The sequence below is a fragment of the Mauremys mutica genome, chromosome 10, assembly GCF_020497125.1.
Source record: "Mauremys mutica isolate MM-2020 ecotype Southern chromosome 10, ASM2049712v1, whole genome shotgun sequence".
NCBI lineage: Eukaryota > Metazoa > Chordata > Testudines > Geoemydidae > Mauremys > Mauremys mutica.
In genome coordinates, this window is record NC_059081.1 from 36,880,250 (window position 1) to 36,899,443 (window position 19,194).

Below are 19,194 nucleotides of genomic sequence, written 5' to 3' on the forward strand. Positions count from 1 at the left end.
CATACGAATGTTCAGCATATCTGGCACATAAATATCTTACAATGTCTGCTACAAAAGTGCCGTGCAAATGCCTGTTCTCACTTTCTGGTGACATTGTAAATAAGAAGAGGGCAGCATTATCTCCTGTAAATGTAAACAAACTTGTTTGTCTTAGCGGTTGGCTGAACAAGAAGTAGCACTGAGTGGACTTGTAGACTCTCTGAAATTTTGCATTGTTTTGTTTTTGAGTGCAGTTATGTAATAAAAAAAATCTATATTTGTAAGTTGCACTTTCACCATAAAGAGAATGCACTACAGTACTTGTCTGAGGTGAATTGAAAAATACTGTTTTTTTGTTCATCATTTTTACAGTACAAATATTTGTAATAAAAATATACTGATTTCAGTTACAACGCAGAATACAATATATATGAAATTGTAGAAAAGCATCCAAACTATTTAATAAATTTCAATTGGTATTCTATTGTTTAACAGTACGATTAAAACTGTGATTAATGGTGATTGATTTTTTAATCACGATTAATTTTTTTTGAGTTAATCGCGAGAGTTAACTGCGATTAATCAACAGCCCTAATTTTAACCTATAAAGCTGTAAATGACGTGATATCTGACCATCTAAATATTTGTCTACACTAGAGGATATTAGTGTTTGTCTGTAACCCTGCACAAGTATTACCAGCATGGCTGCAGTTGCATTTATTCCAAGCAGTTTACACCATTGTTGCATTCTGCCCCAGGAATCTACACCATGGGCAGTGCCTGTACAGACTGAAAGCCTGGTGTTTCAGTGGCACCAGTGCTATTGAACCTCCAAGCGCAATCCTACAAGTCTGTTCTTAAGACTTGAATGAGTTCTCTGGCAAAGGCTTTGGAGCAGTTCTAATATATCTCTTGTAAATGATAAATGCTTCCCTGTAGATATACAACTTATGTTTTACAAGTAGAAAATGAGTCAAGGCAGAAGAGCTACAGCTCCATTCTCCTCTCCCATTGAACTCAATGGTGAAACTCCCATTGACTTTGCTATTGAGGGATCAGATCCTAAGGGAATGTATTTACACTGCTTGTAGCCTTGTTCTCCTGGTTGATGCTGCAGCCACTGGCAATATGATTAGAACATGATTCCTACAACTGATTCAGATTTTATCCAAACTAATAAATATAAGAGAAAATGCATGTCAAATTATAAAACATGGAAATTAAGTGATCACACTGGGGGTTTCTTTTAAGGTATGGAAGCAGAGAAAGAACTGACAGGGATTTTAAGGGGATTTCAAATTCAAACAGTCCCGTTATATGTTCCTCAGAGCACCATGAAAGTGTAAATGTAAACAACCTATTTTGAATGCATATTTCTTCTGACTCACTTTCCATTTACTTTAAAAACATTTTTAAAGGAGGCACATGCTGTAAACTTGTGAACTTACTAAAGGTTGAACTAGAATCTGAAACCAATCTGTTTTCTTTAACCAACATCATTGCTGTGATCAATGCAATGAGATTTATTTTGTATCATCTATGTTATCTTTAGGAAAACACAATTTATGCTCAAAACAGTCTTAGCATGGTGTTTAAATATTGATAAGAATTCCACATTTGCTCTCGAGAGCCTGCAGTCATATTCAGGGGTATAAACACTGAGCTATTTTTTATCTACTTAGTGTGCTGTTTTTTGTTACTTTGTTGAATTTTTAGGATATTATTAAAAGTCTTTAAAGGGAAACTGAGAACAATTCAGTATATTCAAACACAAAGCAGCTAGAAGCTTGGGGAATGGGATAGTTTCGGTGAGGGGCAGTGGAATACAGCTCTTACCTCAATTATTTATTATTATTTGTATCTCTGTAATGTGTAGGAGCCCCAGTCATGGACCAGGCCCCATTTGTGCTAGGTGCAGTACAAACACAGAACAAAAAAATGATCCCAGCTCCAAAGAGTTTACAATCTAAGGGAAAGCTTACAATCTAAGAGCTGTGATTTACATTTGAACCATTTAAGTAGTGTCCTGAAATCCATCTAAGTAGTTTTTTTGCACTGGGATATATTTTTCAGTGCCTGGATTTTAGCCAGATGACTTAACACAGCCTTGTGTGAGCAATGGAATAACTGTAGGAATATTTTCCTCTTTATTTGCAAGAATGTTATTACGTGAAATGCAGAGCTCATCATAAAGTATATATTATTGTAGTCTTTCTGAGCATGTTAACAGTTGAACTTGAGCTTGTAGGAGGAGATGAACTTTGAGCCATGTAAGAAACTCCATTAGTAGAACTCATTAATATGAGCAATTTATCTTAATCACGTGGAGTGTTCCCATTCCTTAGCTATGAAGCTACATAGCTGATCTTCATTTATATTATGCAAAATGGGTTTTATGTAAAAGGAACTGTTTATAAGCTATGCAGAATTATTGATTGGTTTACTGGTGGGCGACATGGTCAGGTGGGTGCCGTCTGACTGCCACAAGCTCGTGGTCCTGGGCTGCCAGAGCAGGGGTGAGTGTGGGCAAGCCCAGGACTGGAACCCTGGCCAGCCAAGAGGCGAGGGGGGGTAGGGGTAGGGGCAATGCTGCCCAGAACTGCCAGCCTGGCGGGGAGGTCCAGGCAGCAGGGCTCACCCCTGCAGAGCCAGTGGGCCCCCCCCATTCCCACAGGCAAGGATGGTGGCTGCGCACCCTCTCTCCTCCTGGTAGGTGGTCAGGGGGCTCTATGTCTGGGGAAGCCCCCAGGCTCAGAAACTCCTCCCTATGCAGCCCAGCCAGGCTCCAGTGCCAGGAGCTGGTCCTCATGCCCTGTGTCCCATGCTGCTGTTCAAAAACTAAAAGCAAGGGCACCCAGGGTGCCATTTTCCCTAAGGCCAGCGCAGGTTTTACCGTTTGTGGATCTGTGCCAAAGATCCATGCATTGGCAGAAGAGTTTTTAGGATATACTTTTTTACTGGAAACTGTCAAAGAAATGGCTCCAAACCATTTTGAGTTAGATGAAATCACTTATGTTGGTATTTACTGAGGTTGTCAGAGGTTAAAAGCTGTGTCTGACACAGGGCACAAAAGCAAGTCTGTGTGACAAGTCTGTCTGTAACCTGGGGTCTAGTTAATTAAAGAGGCAGTAAGGTGGGGGAGAAAATATTACGTTTCGCATGCCTGTTGCACACAGCAGTCTCCCCATGGTGGTTTGCTCTTTCCGTATGCTCTTCTTTTCTGATGATCCTTCTCCCACTCTTAGTTCTGGTCTTTTTTTCATGGCTCCCGCCAGTGCTTTGAACAACTCTCCATTTTACGTACTCGATGGCATTACCCTTCCTTCTTCAAATCCCCCCTTAAAACGCTCTTATTCTGTGATGTTTTCTTCCATTGATGCATGCACCTCTACCTACTTGCATTTGCACTATTATTCTGTGTATTGCAGTTGTCTGACATAGACATTTCAGGACAGGGACCATGACTTCTTTTTAATGTTTTAACATTTATGGTATGTCACTGATAACAGATCCTGCAATAAATAATTGAAGAATCTAATTTGATTTTCTTTCCTCTTTGTTTCGTTGTAGGTTTATAGCTAAACCCTGTGCCTTAGGTCTTAACGTCCAGGCAAATGGACCACAGAAAGCCCAACCTAATGCTATTCTGGAAAAAGTTTTCACTGCAATTACAAAGGTACGGTATTTACCTAACATGTTCATTTTATAAAAGGTGATATGATGCTTTAACACTGATCTGCGTAAAGTAAGATCATTTCAAGTGAAGCCAAAGAACTATTAATGCAATGTTAAGATTTCACAGTTAAAAGCAGAAAATGCAAATGTAAAGATTCTATTACCCATGCTAGCTTTGCAACTTGGGCAAGCCCTTCATGGCATACATGTTAGAACATGACAGTATCATACCAAGCGACACATTTAACCAGGAAAACTGTAATAGAAAATACTCCATAGGCATGTGGCTGCTTATATTAACATTCATTTTTGTATTTTATTTTTTTGTGGGGGGAAGGCAGAGGGGGTTGGACAAAGGGGGGGAAAATGTTACTCTTTATTAATAATGTTAGCATGTCAGTGTTCCAGATTTGGATTTGGGTTTTACAACTCTCAAGTGAATTGGGAAGGATGGGGCACTATTGGTTGGCTGATATCTATTTGTATTGTGATGGCTATTCTTCACATCAGAAAAAGCTAGGAAAATAATTAACGATGAATTTTTGCAACTTGTGGAATTCTGTAGGATACAGCAAAACGATAGGGAAGCCTTAAACTCATTTTTGCCCTTTGTGCAGCTAATTTTCTCTTGCCCTTCAGATAAGGATGGAAAGGCTGTGGGTTTCCATATTTGTGGATTTTGTTGGTGAAATGTTTGCAGATTGTCCTAGCAGCAGTTCCTGGCACTGTCTGAGCCTCCTGATCAGGCTAGGCAGTGAGAATGCAGTGATGATCAGGTGTCGTTATCCTCGTCTAAAGATCTTAGCATATGCCCACTTACTTTGGACAGATATCACGAGAGGAAGCTTTCCTCTGCTTTTAGTCATTTGTCTCATTTTACGTTAACACCAACTTGCAGCTGAACACACACCACATCTCAGCTGGCCTGTGCTTTGCAGACATCTTTCACAAAGAACAAAATCAGGATTTCATACAGGCCATTTTGTCAGGATTAAAGTTACCAGAGGCAGTGTTAAGAGGATGAAATATGCCCAGACAGCTCTAGATGCTGGCTGCCTGCCTACGCATCTTGCATCAGGGGAGCTGATCTCCTTCTTGGTTTGGTAGTCTACCCTCCTAATAAGCGCAGGTGCCATTTTCACCATTGCATTGGTTCATTTTGGCAGCATACTTGCAAAGGGTGGATCAGATACACCTGCCTGTCTGAAAGGCCCACTACATCTATCCCTCTCTGATTCAGGGGGAAAGGGAAGGTGTCTTAGAATAATAGACTCAGAGATCCTGTAGAAAAATACAGGGCTTCTCTGTGTTAAGGTTCAGTCTAATTCCTGCTGAGTTATGTTAGCTGGTGCGTAGAACTAGCTCCAATGAGAATATAATGGAGAATGGGGAGCCCTCTTAGAGCTGCAAAAGAACGTAGATACTTACACTCTGGCAAGGAACTGGCTGCTGAACCTCTGGCGGTGCTGGAGGATCATTTTCATGCTCACTAGTCCAGTGGCTGTGGTATGAACCACAAGTTGTGACGGTCTGGATAAGTTCCATGACTTCCCAGAGCCGGGGGCTGATTTCCAGGCCCCTCCCCAGCATCCTGGTAGTGCTGTTTGGCAAGCCACACTTACAAACCACTGCCAGCAAGTTGGTCATTTTTGTTACATGCCAGATGCTACAGTCGTACCCAGGCAAAACTCTCACTGGCTACAGTGAATGCTCTGCCTGTATAAGCCCTATGGGTTTCGACTCCAAATGACTTTTTTAAAAAGAAAAACAAATGGCTGAACTGATTAAAAATCAGCTTTAGAGAAAAAATATCCTTTTCTCCCTTGTTCCCTTTTCTGGGGACTCAGATACAAATTTCAGCCTGGAGGGGATTTTATTTCAGGTTTATTAATCCGTGGAATTTTAGGAGTTTATATAATGGAAACTTTTTCACACAGTCTTAACTATAGCTGCACTTGCATTTCATCCACCATATCAAATTGCTTATAGGAGCAAATCTTATCCCCAGGAAAACAGATGCACAGAGTAAATTCTCAGGATAATTTTTTTAAAATGTGATGGGGGACATTGGAATGGACTTAGTGTGGAATATTGTACACAGAGCATCAACAGACAATTTGAAATGTATCCTCTTCCCCTGTTTTCCATGTAGTGCTCAAGTCCAGTAAATGTCAGTTTTCCCTCGCCTTGTGCATGCTACAGTATGCAGCTTAACCTCTATTCCAATGTAGTAACAGTCATGTTTGCTGCTGTTGAAAATGACTACTTAAAGCTAATTTTACTGAGCACGTCTGTCTCAGTTGCTAAGGTGACTTTCTTTGAAGTTGTCACTTTAAAAATAGAAAGTGTAGTTTTTGAATATTAATGTACAGGAAAATGTGTTTCTCTTTATCAGTTGAACAATCTCCTTGGTCATGTCAACAGTTACATCAGTTACACATACGCAGAGTGATGAAAGAGACAAGGCTCATGCTGAGGGGTTTTGCAGGCCCCATTGCTCAAGGAGTGTATAGCATTTGATAGGCAGGGAGTGCTAGAGATGAGGTCGCAGAAAAGGTTTCAGTTATAACTAGGCGTGGAAAGATTAGTTTTTTACTGGTAAATGTCAGAAAATGTTGATTTCACCAAACACACACGCTGCTGAAGAAATATATTTACATTGATAATAATCAAACGTAAGAAAAATGCTGCCTGAGAACCTAATAGAGTATGATTTAAGGATATTTATTTTGTATATTCTGATGTGTTGAAAATTTGTGTTTTTAACAGTTATAAAGCTTTTAACTTTTTGAATCTCAACATCTACCGTCATTAAATAATTGTCTGATCACTCCCTTGACTCACCTTTAATTTTGTGCAGCTGTGAAAATGTAAAGAGATGAAAAATAGAAAAAAAGCTTAAAAATAAATATTGATATTACCTATCAAACTGATGTGTGTGTATGTGTATATATATATATATATATATGTGTGTATATATATATATGTGTATATATATATGTATATATATATATGTGTATATATATGTATGTATATATTGAATTCTGCCAAGCCAATTTGTAACCTTCTGTTTTCCCCAATAACTTTTAAAACTTCTCTATGTAGCTGCGTTGCCTTAGCCCTTTTTATTAGAGTACTGTATTTGATTATACATCCACCAATAGGTGTTTTGTATGAAGAGACTTTGTCTTACTTCCAGTTTTCCATGAGGCTGGCAGAGAGCTGGGGTTGAGCCTGTAAGTCCTAGTCCTAAGTAAGATTGAGTTCTTTATGACCAGACTTGGGGGGTCTAAATATAAAACAATATTAGGATACCTGTTATGAAGATAAAATGCACTTGCAGTCATTTTATCACTTTTTGTTGTGTAGCATCCAGATGAGAAGAGACTGGAAGGCCTCTCCAAGCAGCTGGACTGGGATGTACGCAGTATTCAGCGTTGGTTTCGACAAAGACGCAACCAGGAAAAGCCCAGCATTCTTACAAAGTTCTGTGAAAGCATGTAAGGAGCCGTGTTCTTTCTTGCATGTTTTACAGTATGCTTCCTTTGCTAAGTGCCCCGGTTGTAATGTTTCTCCTCAAAATGAAAGAATTAATTTATCCTTGAACTGAGAGAATCTTCTTTTCTCAAAGGAAATCAGCTAGGCACTTGAAGAGCACAGGAGCAAGAACAGACTGAAAGAATCCTTTAGAATGTTATTGAAACAACGCATGTAAATTAAACTGTGGGAAGTTTAGAGACACTAGAACACAGAAAGGGAAACACAGAAAGGGAAACTTTGCCTCACCAGTTGGTGAGGCAAAGTTATGGGCATGGCAGGCTGGTTCTTTGGGGCAAAATCGCTTGAAAAACTTATTTGTAGCTATGAGATTCATCTTTATATCACAGTTTTTGAAGCAATATAATTTGAAAGAAGCTAGAGATGGGGAGGTGGACACAAAGACCTATTGGGTCACCTAGCCCATCCCTGTTATCAGTGCGGGATGGTTTCCTATTCTGTCATTTTCTAGCACTTTTTTTCTGATCCAGATTTAATAACTCTGAGCAGTTTAAGCCCCAACCACTTCCTTTGGGAGGTTATTCCGCAGTGTACTTGAGTTTACTTTTAGGAAATCTTTCCTGATGCCTGTTCACTTTAAAACCAGATCTTCTCCTATTGAGCCTTTGCTAGATAGAACCCCATTGTTTTTAGAATCTAAATTACATTTCCATGCCGTTTTAAGCATTTTAATGCTAAATCTGTACTGAAAGCCTCGAAAATTAAATCTACTTAAAATATTAGAGCAATTTTTTCTTAAAGGGAACTAAGTGATAGATTGTTACCTTATAATGAATGTGAAGGGAGAACATTCTTCTGTTGCTTTCTTCTGATTCATTCCAAGAATCAGCCCAATGGTACCCAGGGCCGCCCAGAGGATTCAGGGGGCCTGGGGCAGGGCCGGGTCTTCAGCGGCAATTCAGCGGTGGGTCCCTCTTGGAGGGAAGGACCCGCCGCCGAATTTCCACCAAAGAATGAAGCGGCAGCGGTAGAGCAGCCTAAGTGCCACTGATCATGGCTTTTTTTTATTTTCCCTGCTGCTTGTGGCACTTGTACTCACCCGGCAGTGCTCCGAGGTTTCAGCAACACTTCAGCAGCGGGTCCTTCACTCACTCCGAGTCTTCCGCTGCACTGAAGGACCCGCCGCCGAAGACCCGGAGCGAGTGAAGGGCCCGCTGCAAAAGTGCCACTGAAAACCCGAAATGGCATGTGGGCCCCTGTGGGGCCTGGGGCAAATTGCCCCACTTGCCCCCTCGGGCGGCCCTGATGGTACCGAGGTAACATGTTGCTCTGTAGACATGGAAGGTCACACATTTGAGGCAAGATTTACTCCCTCTGGGTTGGGAGACATGACCAGTACTGTGGCAGCAGGAAAGAAATATTGGGCATACAATTTCCAGCACACTCTTTCTGGTCCACCGGTCACATTATTGCTGGCTCAAGAATCCACTTGTGCATCCTGTTAGCCGGGGGAAAGCTGTTAGGTAGCAGATGTCAGTGGAAGTAGAAAAACCTAAGCTGAAGTTGGGAAAAAAATATTAAAGAGGCTCTTGAGAATCCTTAGGTGATTTTAAAATACTGTGAATCAGTGTCAGCAGGGTTCTGTTTGTTCAGCAGACCTTATTGCGCTGCATGTTTCTCTTCTGTGTTTTTATATTATTTCTCTATTTAGGGTTTCCTAGACCCTGCTTTAGCATTCACTCCTCTGCAGGATGGGTCAGAATCTGACTCTTAAAAATAACAGTTGATTCATCTGGACATTTATTCTCAAAACAAACACAAATGTGGTACACTAATAGCAGCCTTTTATTTGTATTGAGACAAGGACTGAATGAGGGGTGAGAGTCTGGGGGTGTTTCTGTTAAGCACATTTGCCATCTAAGCTCAGAGAGCTGGAATGATTTGTCATATAAAACATGACAAATTGTGCCAGTGCAATTGCCGGTTAGATAAACAGAGGCCCTTAATCATCAGAGCTCTTAATTCATTTCCTTCACATTTACGGATAAAATCCATTGTTTTAATATTTAATAATACCAGAGTAAGAATCTGGATCTTTTTGATTGCAGAAGCTGGTGATATTAATCATCTTAATTTGCAGAAGAATCACATTTTGTTGTTGTTAATGACTTCAGTTAATTTTCTCCGGGGATTGTAATTTGTATACTGTCCCCTTAGCACCTGGGAAAGGACAGGGATCTTAACAGCTTTCTAGACCTCTGCTACCGTTGGTACATTGTATTTTTAGCTCTTTGATGTATGGTTCCATAACTTGGGTCAAATTTTGCTCTTTTACACCACTGGGCCTGAACCAGTGTAACTGGGAGTGGAACCAGTGGGGCCCCTTGATGATGAAAATCACTAGAAAAGGTTCAGAAAAGAGCAACTAAAATGATTAGGGGTTTAGAGAAGGTCCCATATGAGGAAAGATTAAAGAGGCTAGGACTCTTCAGTTTGGAAAAGAGAAGACTAAGGGGGGACATGATAGAGGTATATAAAATCATGAGTGATGTTGAGAAAGTGGATAAGGAAAAGTTATTTACTTATTCACATAATATAAGAACTAGGGGTCACCAAATGAAATTAATAGGCAGCAGGTTTAAAACAAATAAAAGGAAGTTCTTCTTCACGCAGCGCACAGTCAACTTGTGGAACTCCTTACCTGAGGAGGTTGTGAAGGCTAGGACTATAACAATGTTTAAAAGGGGACTGGATAAATTCATGGTGGCTAAGTCCATAAATGGCTATTAGCCAGGATGGGTAAGGAATGGTGTCCCTAGCCTCTGTTCGTCAGAGGATGGAGATGGATGGCAGGAGAGAGATCACTTGATCATTGCCTGTTAGGTTCACTCTCTCTGGGGCACCTGGCATTGGCCACTGTCGGTAGACAGATACTGGGCTAGATGGACCTTTGGTCTGACCCGGTATGGCCTTTCTTATGTTCTTATGTTCATTCTGCAAGTGGAAGGGAAGCACTGAAGAGTTTGCAGCTGAATTCAACACCGAAGGATACTTCTAGAGTACTCATTTTGGGGCAGGTTCATCACTGACTTACAGCTTATGCAGTTCCATTGATTTCGTGGGGGGTAATTGGTGCTGAATTGGAGCTACGTTGGGCAAAAGGTGTCTGAAGCATGGACGGTGCAGCTGGGGAAAAGGTGCAGTAATGAGAACATCTTTTTGGGGGGAGAGGTGACTTAACCTTTTTTTTTAAACTCCTCAGTAAAAGCAAGTGCAAAAATGAGGCCAAGATGTAATGAAAGAGCAAGACAGTTAATCTATTTAAAAAAAATTAAGTGCTAGTTTCATTCAAGAGTCATTGGGCACTCATACGATATAAATATTTAATAGCAATAATAATAATACATGCAGCTCCAAAAGAAGCAAGATGACATCTGTGGTAAATATTAACAGTTGAATAGAGGCTCAGCGGAGTACTGAGTATGAGTCAAATTTTGTCTGCATGTGATTCCAAGTAGCTGTTGCCTGTTATCCAAGGACAGAAATTGGCCACACACTACAGGTAGTCTGAGGATATACTCTTCCAGCATTCAGAATGGCCAGGAATCTGTTACCATGCTAGCATTGTCAGTGATATCAGAAATGATGCAATATATTGCATCAAATGGTAACCAGGCTGCAAAGTGGCATGTCCAGTTTTTGGCCCATCTATTTAATAGGGATAGAGCTGTTGGACTTTCATTTGAATAATGTGACAAATCACTGCAGACTCTCCCTTCCCAATATCATTGTTGCCTGGTTCAATGCGTATCCATCTACATTGGGGCACCTGGAATATTGCCCCAATCAGAAATATTAGCCAATTTGGAGTAAAAAGAAAAAAAGTATCTCCACCCCAGTTCTGTGGACTATGCGTAACTGTTAATTTACTGGAATAGCCTTTTGTAGATGAAGAATCCATGTGTGGGCAGCTGCTTTGGAGCCCCAGGCTGCATAAAGCACATGGTCACTTATGGGACAGGGTGAGGGCAGGGAAGGGGTTGGCTCCAAAACCGCAGTAGTGGGGATTCGCTGAATATTCCAGTATCCACAGCAAAGCACAGCAGGGCCCTTTGAGATGCTCTGTTTGGTGTGTACATGGCATAAAAGGAAACCAGAAGGGACTGTGACAGACTAATCATTTCCTGCAATATTCTGAATGAACTTTACTGAGTTGAACTTTGTTGAATTAGGTTTAATACCTTTGGGGTCCATTGTATTAAAAGTGCAATTGTGTATGTGTTATTGGGGAACTGTATGTATGTAACTTCTCTAGGAGACTGGCTAATGCACACTCTGGAAGGTATTATGAACTTCAAAGGGCTTTTGGGACCAATATTTATGAAGTGGATTTACTAGGAAGTACTTGGGTGTAAGGGGAATGCAAATGACCCACTTCCAATCAACCCATTTGAAACTCTGCCCTGGGGAGGTGTAACCGTGCCTTAGTGGGTCATAACTGAGAATGCCAAATTCAGGACCAATTGCTGAGAAATAGGGCAAACACAACCCAAAACTGGTGGTTATTCTTTTATAAGATATACCAAGTAAGCCACAAAATTAAACTCCTGTTTCACCACACTGGCTAACAAGAAAACATAAAGGCAGTTTACTCAGGCATTCCAGTTCTTATATCACCACCAAAAACACTGGATTCAGAGATGAGCGGTTCTTTACAACCAGTCTCATCAAATAATAGGTTCTTCTGATCCCAAAGGACCAGCCACATACCCAGATCAATATATAACTTAGATCTTACCCAAAAATCACACTGATGCCAATCCTTTAGTATCTAAAATCTAAAGGTTTATTCATAAAATAAAAGAAAGAAAGGTGAGAGTTAAAACTGGTTAAAGGAATCAATTTTATACAGTAATGGCAAAGTTCTTGATTCAGGCTTGTAGCAGTGATGGAATAAACTGCTGGCTTAAGTCAAGTCTCTGCAGTACATCCACAGCTTGGATGGGTCATTCAGTCCATTGTTCAGAGCTTCAGTTTGTACAAAAGTTCCTACAGAGGTAAGTAGCAGGAATGAAGACAAAATGGAGATTTTGCCAGGGCCTTTTATAGCTTTTTCCCTGTGGAGGGCATCCCATTGTTACTGTGGAAAATTACAGCAACAAGATGGAGTTTGGAGTCACATGGGCAAGTCACATGTCCATGCATTTTGCCTAATCACAGCAGGAAATTTCATTAAGTGTAGATAGGAATCTCCCATGGTCCATTGTCAGTTAAATGTTCTTTCGATGGGCTACTCAATTTGAATAGTTCCTCCAAGATGTGCTGGCTAATTACTTTGTGGGCATTCCCCCAGGAGCAAACATTTGAAATCCAAGTACAGACATTCCCCAACTTATGCAAACATTCCATTCTGGAATGCCTTGCATAACTCAAATTTTGCATAAGTCGGAAATGTATCTCCGACCATTATGCCAAAAAAAACCCAACCCCTCCTATTTCTAGTTTACGAACTTTTTCCGTAAGTACGGATTTGCATAAGTTGGGTCTTGCGAAACCCGGGGAGCGTCTATAAAGAACCAGTTCTCATAGCTTCACATACAAAAATGATACATGCATACAGACAGCATAATATAACCAGCAAATCATAACACTTTCATAGACATCTCACTCGACAACTTTTGTACAATATTTGCTGCAAATATATAACAGTGCCAAATCCTACCTCAGCGCCTCATTGTGGTGCAGCAGTGACACCCTGGCCGTCTGACAACTATGATAACAGGGCATATGCCCTGGTAGGGCTAACCATGCTACAAAGGTGTCGGACTATCTAATCCAAGGAGGGGGATTGCTCTCTCAGAGCGTTTTTCCTTCTCCTTAGAGGTTGAAGGCTAGCTAAAATTGAGGAGGTACGTATGCCTGCCCGCCTAGCCAGTGGGATGGCTTAAAGTTAACGGCTAAAACAACATGAGTAAATGGGTCTTAGTTCCCTGCGTGTCATCAAATCGTTCTTCGGTGGTGGAGTGGAAATTGAGAACAAGAGGTTGCTAAAAATGTCAGGTGCTAGGTCAACATGGAAAAGGACAACCCTTGCTGTGTGTACTTACAATTGTAAGTCGCTGGTGAGGGAGGAAACATTAAACCATCTGATGGAGGAGAAGAAAAGGATAAGATGATATCCTCGGTATCTGCAAAACCTGATGAAAGAAGGAGTTGAAAGTCAACTGGAAGGATGGAAGCGCTGTGAGTCTTGGAAAGGGAGATGGCACTAGAAACGTTGGAGGAGTCGGATTTATTGTCAGTAAAGTTTGGGTTTCGAAAGTCATATTATGCCAGCTAATATCATCACGTACTGGTGTGCTGCATCTTCAGATGGAGTCAAACTGTCATCAAGGTCATCCAGGCCTACACTCCAAGTGCAAGTGAGGACGAAGAAGTGGAAGAATTCTACCAAGAGCTCGAAAGAGCCCTCACGCAAAAGTCCACTTACATTGTCACGATGGGAGATTTCAGCGCTAAGGTCGGGTGATGGAAAGCTGGCAAAAAGTTCATAGGGAGATACAGCAGCAGCGAAAGAAATGAAAGAGGAGAAGGTCTGGTAACGATGGTAGAAACGAAAGAACTGTACATGGCAAACGCCTCGTACAAAAAGGATTGCAAAAAACTTGATGTGGATCGTGCCAAACACTAAGAGTAAGAAAGAAATTGACTATATTTTAGTCAATAAAAGGCGCATCGTTCAAGACGTCCCTTCCGCACCGGCAGTGACCATCACCTGCTTAGAGCGACGTTGATTTTTTGATGAAGTAGTGGAAAAGAAAGCTTTACAGATGCAATCAGGAAACAGCGCCCGAAGACATTCGATGAAGCAAAACTTGAAGAAAGTGATTTCTGGATTTGATTGGAGCCAGACAGAAAAGTGTGATCAGGACTATAGTATCTTTGCTGACAACCTGAGACGTTGCATAAAAGCAGCTGAAATTGAAAAGACGAAGAAGGCAAATGGAAGAATCTCAAATTAAATGAAAAGCTTGTTAGAGAAGTGGAGAAATATGAAAAGGAACTTGGATAACAACCTCGAGTACTCCATTCTATGCAAGCTTATACGGCAAAAACTGAAGGATGACTTTGAGAACTTCTGAAAAGAAAAGCTCCTTAAAACAGCTGAATCACGCAAGAGCCTCATGACATGCAAGTGGGAATTGGCACAATATAGACTGAACGTAACAGCATTGAAGAACAAGGATGGAGACACGGTAATTGACAGAGCAGGGATGGAGGAGGTCTGCAAGGAGTTCTATACAGAACTGTTCAAATCAAGAATCAACGTCCCTCTCTCAACGCTCCAAGAGTCAGAAGAACTCATCCCCCCAGTAATCATCAGTGAAGTTCAAAGCGCACTACACCAGATGAATGGAAAAGCTCCAGGCAAAGATGGAATAACATCAGAAATGATTTCCACAGGAGGTGAAAAACTTTGGAAGGCCCTCGCTTTAAGATTCAGTCAATATCTCGAAGAAGGAAAAATACCATCAAGCTGGAAGGAGTTGAATACTATCTTGCTGTACAAGAAGGGGGATCGAGAAAATCTTAAGAACTATCGCCCTATATGCCTGCTCTCTCATATCATCTATAAACTCTTTCTTTATAAAGGTGATAACAAACCAACTCTTGCAGAGTCTGGATGAACAACAGCCGAGAGAGCAGGCAGGGTTTCGAAGAAATTTCAGCATGATCGACCATATACTTACCCTTAGCCAGCTCCTAGAAGAGCGAGGAAATACAAACTCCCGCTGCGCATTGCTTTCGTCGACTATGAAAAGGCCTTCGATAGCATCGAGTTCAACGCAATATTAAAGGCGCTCGCAGAGCAGGGCATTAATACGCAGTACATCAGTTTGTTGAAGGAAGGGAATACTGGATGTACAACAGACATTACTCTCCTCGAAACTCCCCTCTGCATCCCAATCCAGAGAGGCGTAAAGCAAAGAGATATTTCACCGAAACTATTTACTGCCTGCCTTAAAATGGTTATGAACAAGATCAATTGGAGGAGTGGTGTTAATATAAATAGAGAACGATTGTCTCATCTCAGATTCGCGCACATCATACTAATTGCCGAAAGCACTAACCAACTGCAGAGCATGCTACAAAGACTTGACAAGAAAAGCAGCCAGGTTGGTCTGAAAATGCACCGTTGCAAAACGAAATACATGCAATCAGACGTCTTAGGAAAAGCCCGAATAACAGTAACAGGAGAAGAAACTGAAGAAGTGGAACAGTACATATATTTGGGCCAAGGAGTTAATAAGCGCCAAGACATGAACGGAGAACTCTCGCGAAGGATTCGGGCAGGATGGTGTGCGTTTAATTCCATCAAGGATGTCCTCAAGGGAGAAATCGACAAGACGACACATACAAATGTCTTCAGTTCAATAGTGCTGCCAGCCATGGCAGTGAAACATGGGCACTGACGAAGAGAGAAGAACAACGGCTGTCGGTAGCTGAAAGGGCAATGGAACGAGCTATGTTGGGAATTTCCCTTCTGGATCGTATCCCAAATTAAATGATTAGAGAATGCAGCCGTGTGAAAGATATTGTCATGGAAAGCGGATATAATAAGATACGACGGCTGGGCCACATGTCCGTGCACTGTGCTAATAGGTGGACCGCAATCATTGCAGATTGGTACCCGTGAGAACAGAAAAGACCACCCGGTCGGCCTCCAAGAAGATGGGAAGATGACATTGTTAAACGTTTTGGATGAACATGGAGAAGAGAGGCAAGAATGCGAGAAGAATGGTGGCCGTGTTGTGATCGGCACAGTCTTAACGGCAGCTGAAGACTGATCCAGGATATAACAGTGGTTGCAACAATGATCTATATGGTCATATTTTAATCAGGTAATGTCACAGGAGGAAAACCCATTGTCTGTATAACCCTGGGGTATATCCACACTTTAAATACTGTGTGCACTTCTGGTCACCCCAGCTCAAAAAAGAGATTAGAACTGGAAAAGGTAAAGAGAAGAGCAACCAAAATAAGAGGGATGGAAGAGCTTCCATATGAGGGAAGTGTGATGTTCCTCTGGTGTTATCTGGACCGGTGATGAGCTAGTTCCCTCCATTCCTTAATTCTGGGAGCCAGACAGCCTTACCCTGCCCTGCTCTGCTGTGAGAACCCCCACTCCTGGGGCATGTAAGCTGCTCCTTAGATTGTGCAACTGAATGACACTAGCCAATATCTCCGGTCCAAGACACAACCTTAGGAACCTCTGTCTTGCAGTGTCCAGTTTTGCCTGCGGGATACTGCAAGCTTATATGAGTTCATCAATTTAACAAAGAAATTGATATGTACCAGGCTCATTATCCCAAGGGGAGTCTCTGACATGCTTCAAACCAAACACACTGCCTCAGCTAGAATAAACAAACATATGGGGGGAGGGATAGCTGAGTGGTTTGAGCATTGGCCTGCTAAACCGAGGCTTGTGAGTTCAATTCTTAAGGGTGCCATTTGGGGATTTAATTGGGGATTGGTCCTGCTTTGAACAGGGGGTTAGAGTAGATGATCTCCTGAGGTCCCTTCCAACCCTCATATTCTATGAGGACAAATGAGAGTGAAAATGTAAAAGAATGAAGAATAGTATGTACTGTGGATGCAGGAGAAGGAAAAGGGGTGCTCTCTCTCTTCTAGGAGGAACATGCATAGACAGAATTTATCTATCCTCAAACACTCTCCTCCTCAAGAAAGCAAATAAAGGTTGCTACTCCTTCTTTATTGTTTTGAATTGTATATCTTTTTCCAAGTGAAATATTACAGTAAGGCCTACAGTGAAGAGAACTATTTGTCATACCCTTCATGGGAATTTTTTATGACAGTTTGTGACCTGATGTTCTCTCCACTTTCCTTGAATAGCAGGATAATTCCACATACAAGAACTTAAACTGGGGAAAAATAGAGACAGCTGCTTTGGAAGTTGAGAATTTTGATCTGTGGAGGTGGGAGTCCTGACAAAATGCATCGGAACTTGTGTGTGTGATACATTAATGCAGTAGCAGAAAACCAGAAGGCAATAAGCTCTCAGACCTGAATTTTGAATAGCCCCGGCCCACTCAGGGCACCCAAAATATGTGACTCTGTGTGTTGGAGTGGAGGGAACATTGGGGTGTGTGGAATTTATTCAGCTGAAAAGCCAACTTTTCTAAAATGGCCCAATTCTCCATATATCATAGTAGCTTCATACACGTCCTCATAAAAAGTGGGTTAAAAGACCTATTTAGAAACATGTGGCAGAGCTGCAGTTCTTACAGGCCCAAACTTGTTTTGGGCAACACAGCATGAGGACCTAAAAGTACACAACAAGAAATATTCATGGCATGGATCATAATGAGTTGGATTTGGAGTCCTCCAAACTAATTTTGTTGGGGCACTCTGATGTCCTGCCAACCCCCCAAAGGCTTATACAGCAGGCTTTAAACACTGTAGGAGCCTAAGCATTGTAGCAGGTACAAAGGCTACAAAGTTAAGCTGCCTAAACTTTACTTCCCAGTTTTTCTGAAGTTGCTGAAGGTACTGTTTGAAGTTACTGTGACTTGGGAAGCTGGATTTTCAACTGACCAATATGTTCTCTCCACTCAGAGCTGCTTTAAAACTCCCATCCCCTGTTATACCTTGTTGCCTAGTCAGCTGAGAAGTAATAGGAAGCAACTCCATTACAATTCTGTTTGATTCAGTGAGCTTCAATTTGCAAGCAACAGAACATGGCATTATAGATCTGTATAAGTCTCTGATTTGTCAATATACATTTTGAAACACTTCATCTAACACAGTGGATGACTAACCAGTGTTTCATAAGCAGAAAGAACCAGGGGAACTGGTGTGTAAAGAAAATGTTGCTAGATGTGGGCTAAGTGGGTGTCACTGTGCATTATGAGTGCATACAGGCAATATGGGGAGAAATTGGGCCATTATTGCAAGTGGAGCAGTTTTAGTTTGTTTATTTGTGGGGAACTGTACTTTTAAGAGGCTTTGGTAAGAGCTAGTTGGAACCAGTTGTATTATGTAGAAGGCCCATGTTAAGCAATGCTGAGCTGTTAGAACTGGGACACGGAATGAAGCAGACTTGTGTCCGACTTCTTGGCTCTGAGTGATCATGGACACCATCATAGTGACTACAAGCTACAGGTGAAGCACTTATGCTCCACTGCTCCTTCCCTTTCTGAATCCCTATTGGACTCTGCGTCTTTTCCACTTTCCTGTTTGGCTCCTGCTCCCGTTGAGACATCTCACTTCATGACCAATTCACAATGAGCTCTTCCTTCCCCCATCTGCGAGAGATGGGCCTTATTTCACCATCCGTGAGGCTGAGGGCCAAATTCAGAACCAAGAGCAGGCACTCTCTGCCTACCACCCCTGGCTTTCCACTCTCCTCTGGATTTAGCTCTGAGGCTAGATCTGAATTCTTTGGGAGATGCTAGAGCCCTCCCCACCCCCCACAAAAGGGGATTGCAGTGCATAGTGTCGGGAACAAAGGCCAGCAGCTGAGTCTGGGACTAGCTAGATCTCTTTCTCCAGGCTGTCTAATGAATGCAGATGAGCTATAGCAGAATTGCCTGATTGGCTAAAGGGAACCAGGAGGTGTGCTCTCAAGGCCAGCAGCAGCAGGAGGAGGTAGCTGGCTGCTCAATGCTTGTGCCCAGATCTGTGATTGCTTCTATACCTGCCTTGTTCCCAGCCTTGTTCCAGCTGCAGCTCCGCTTCCTTACTCAGCTTCTGATTCCAGCTCTGACCTTTGGTTCTTACTCTGGCTCTGACTAGTAGGACAGATGAGCCCACATCTCGGTTTCTGACGCAGAGAAATCATCTCCTAGCTAAAATGCAAAATGTGCTAACACTGGGCAGATAGTAGTCTTTATGTGCAGTAGCTAGGTACTGGGGAGGCAACTCTGAAAGATCCACAAGGAGTTTCCTCCTCCCTTCTTTCTGGAGAGGAGGAGGAGATTCCCCCCCCTCAATCCTTCCCCTGTGGAAGAAGATGAGGGT

At 41.9% G+C, this 19,194-nt stretch overlaps 1 protein-coding gene across 3 annotated transcripts in view; it reads left to right on the plus strand.

Annotated features, from left to right (window-relative positions):
• CERS6 (ceramide synthase 6) overlaps window positions 1-19,194 on the plus strand; it is a 235,840-nt gene that overhangs the window by 69,663 nt on the left and 146,983 nt on the right. For all 3 annotated transcript variants that reach the window (XM_045032350.1, XR_006582637.1, XR_006582638.1), the window contains exons 2-3: window positions 3,550-3,655; window positions 7,024-7,154. In XM_045032350.1, the coding sequence (XP_044888285.1) occupies window positions 3,550-3,655; window positions 7,024-7,154 (237 nt within the window). The remainder of the gene's footprint in view (window positions 1-3,549; window positions 3,656-7,023; window positions 7,155-19,194) is intronic.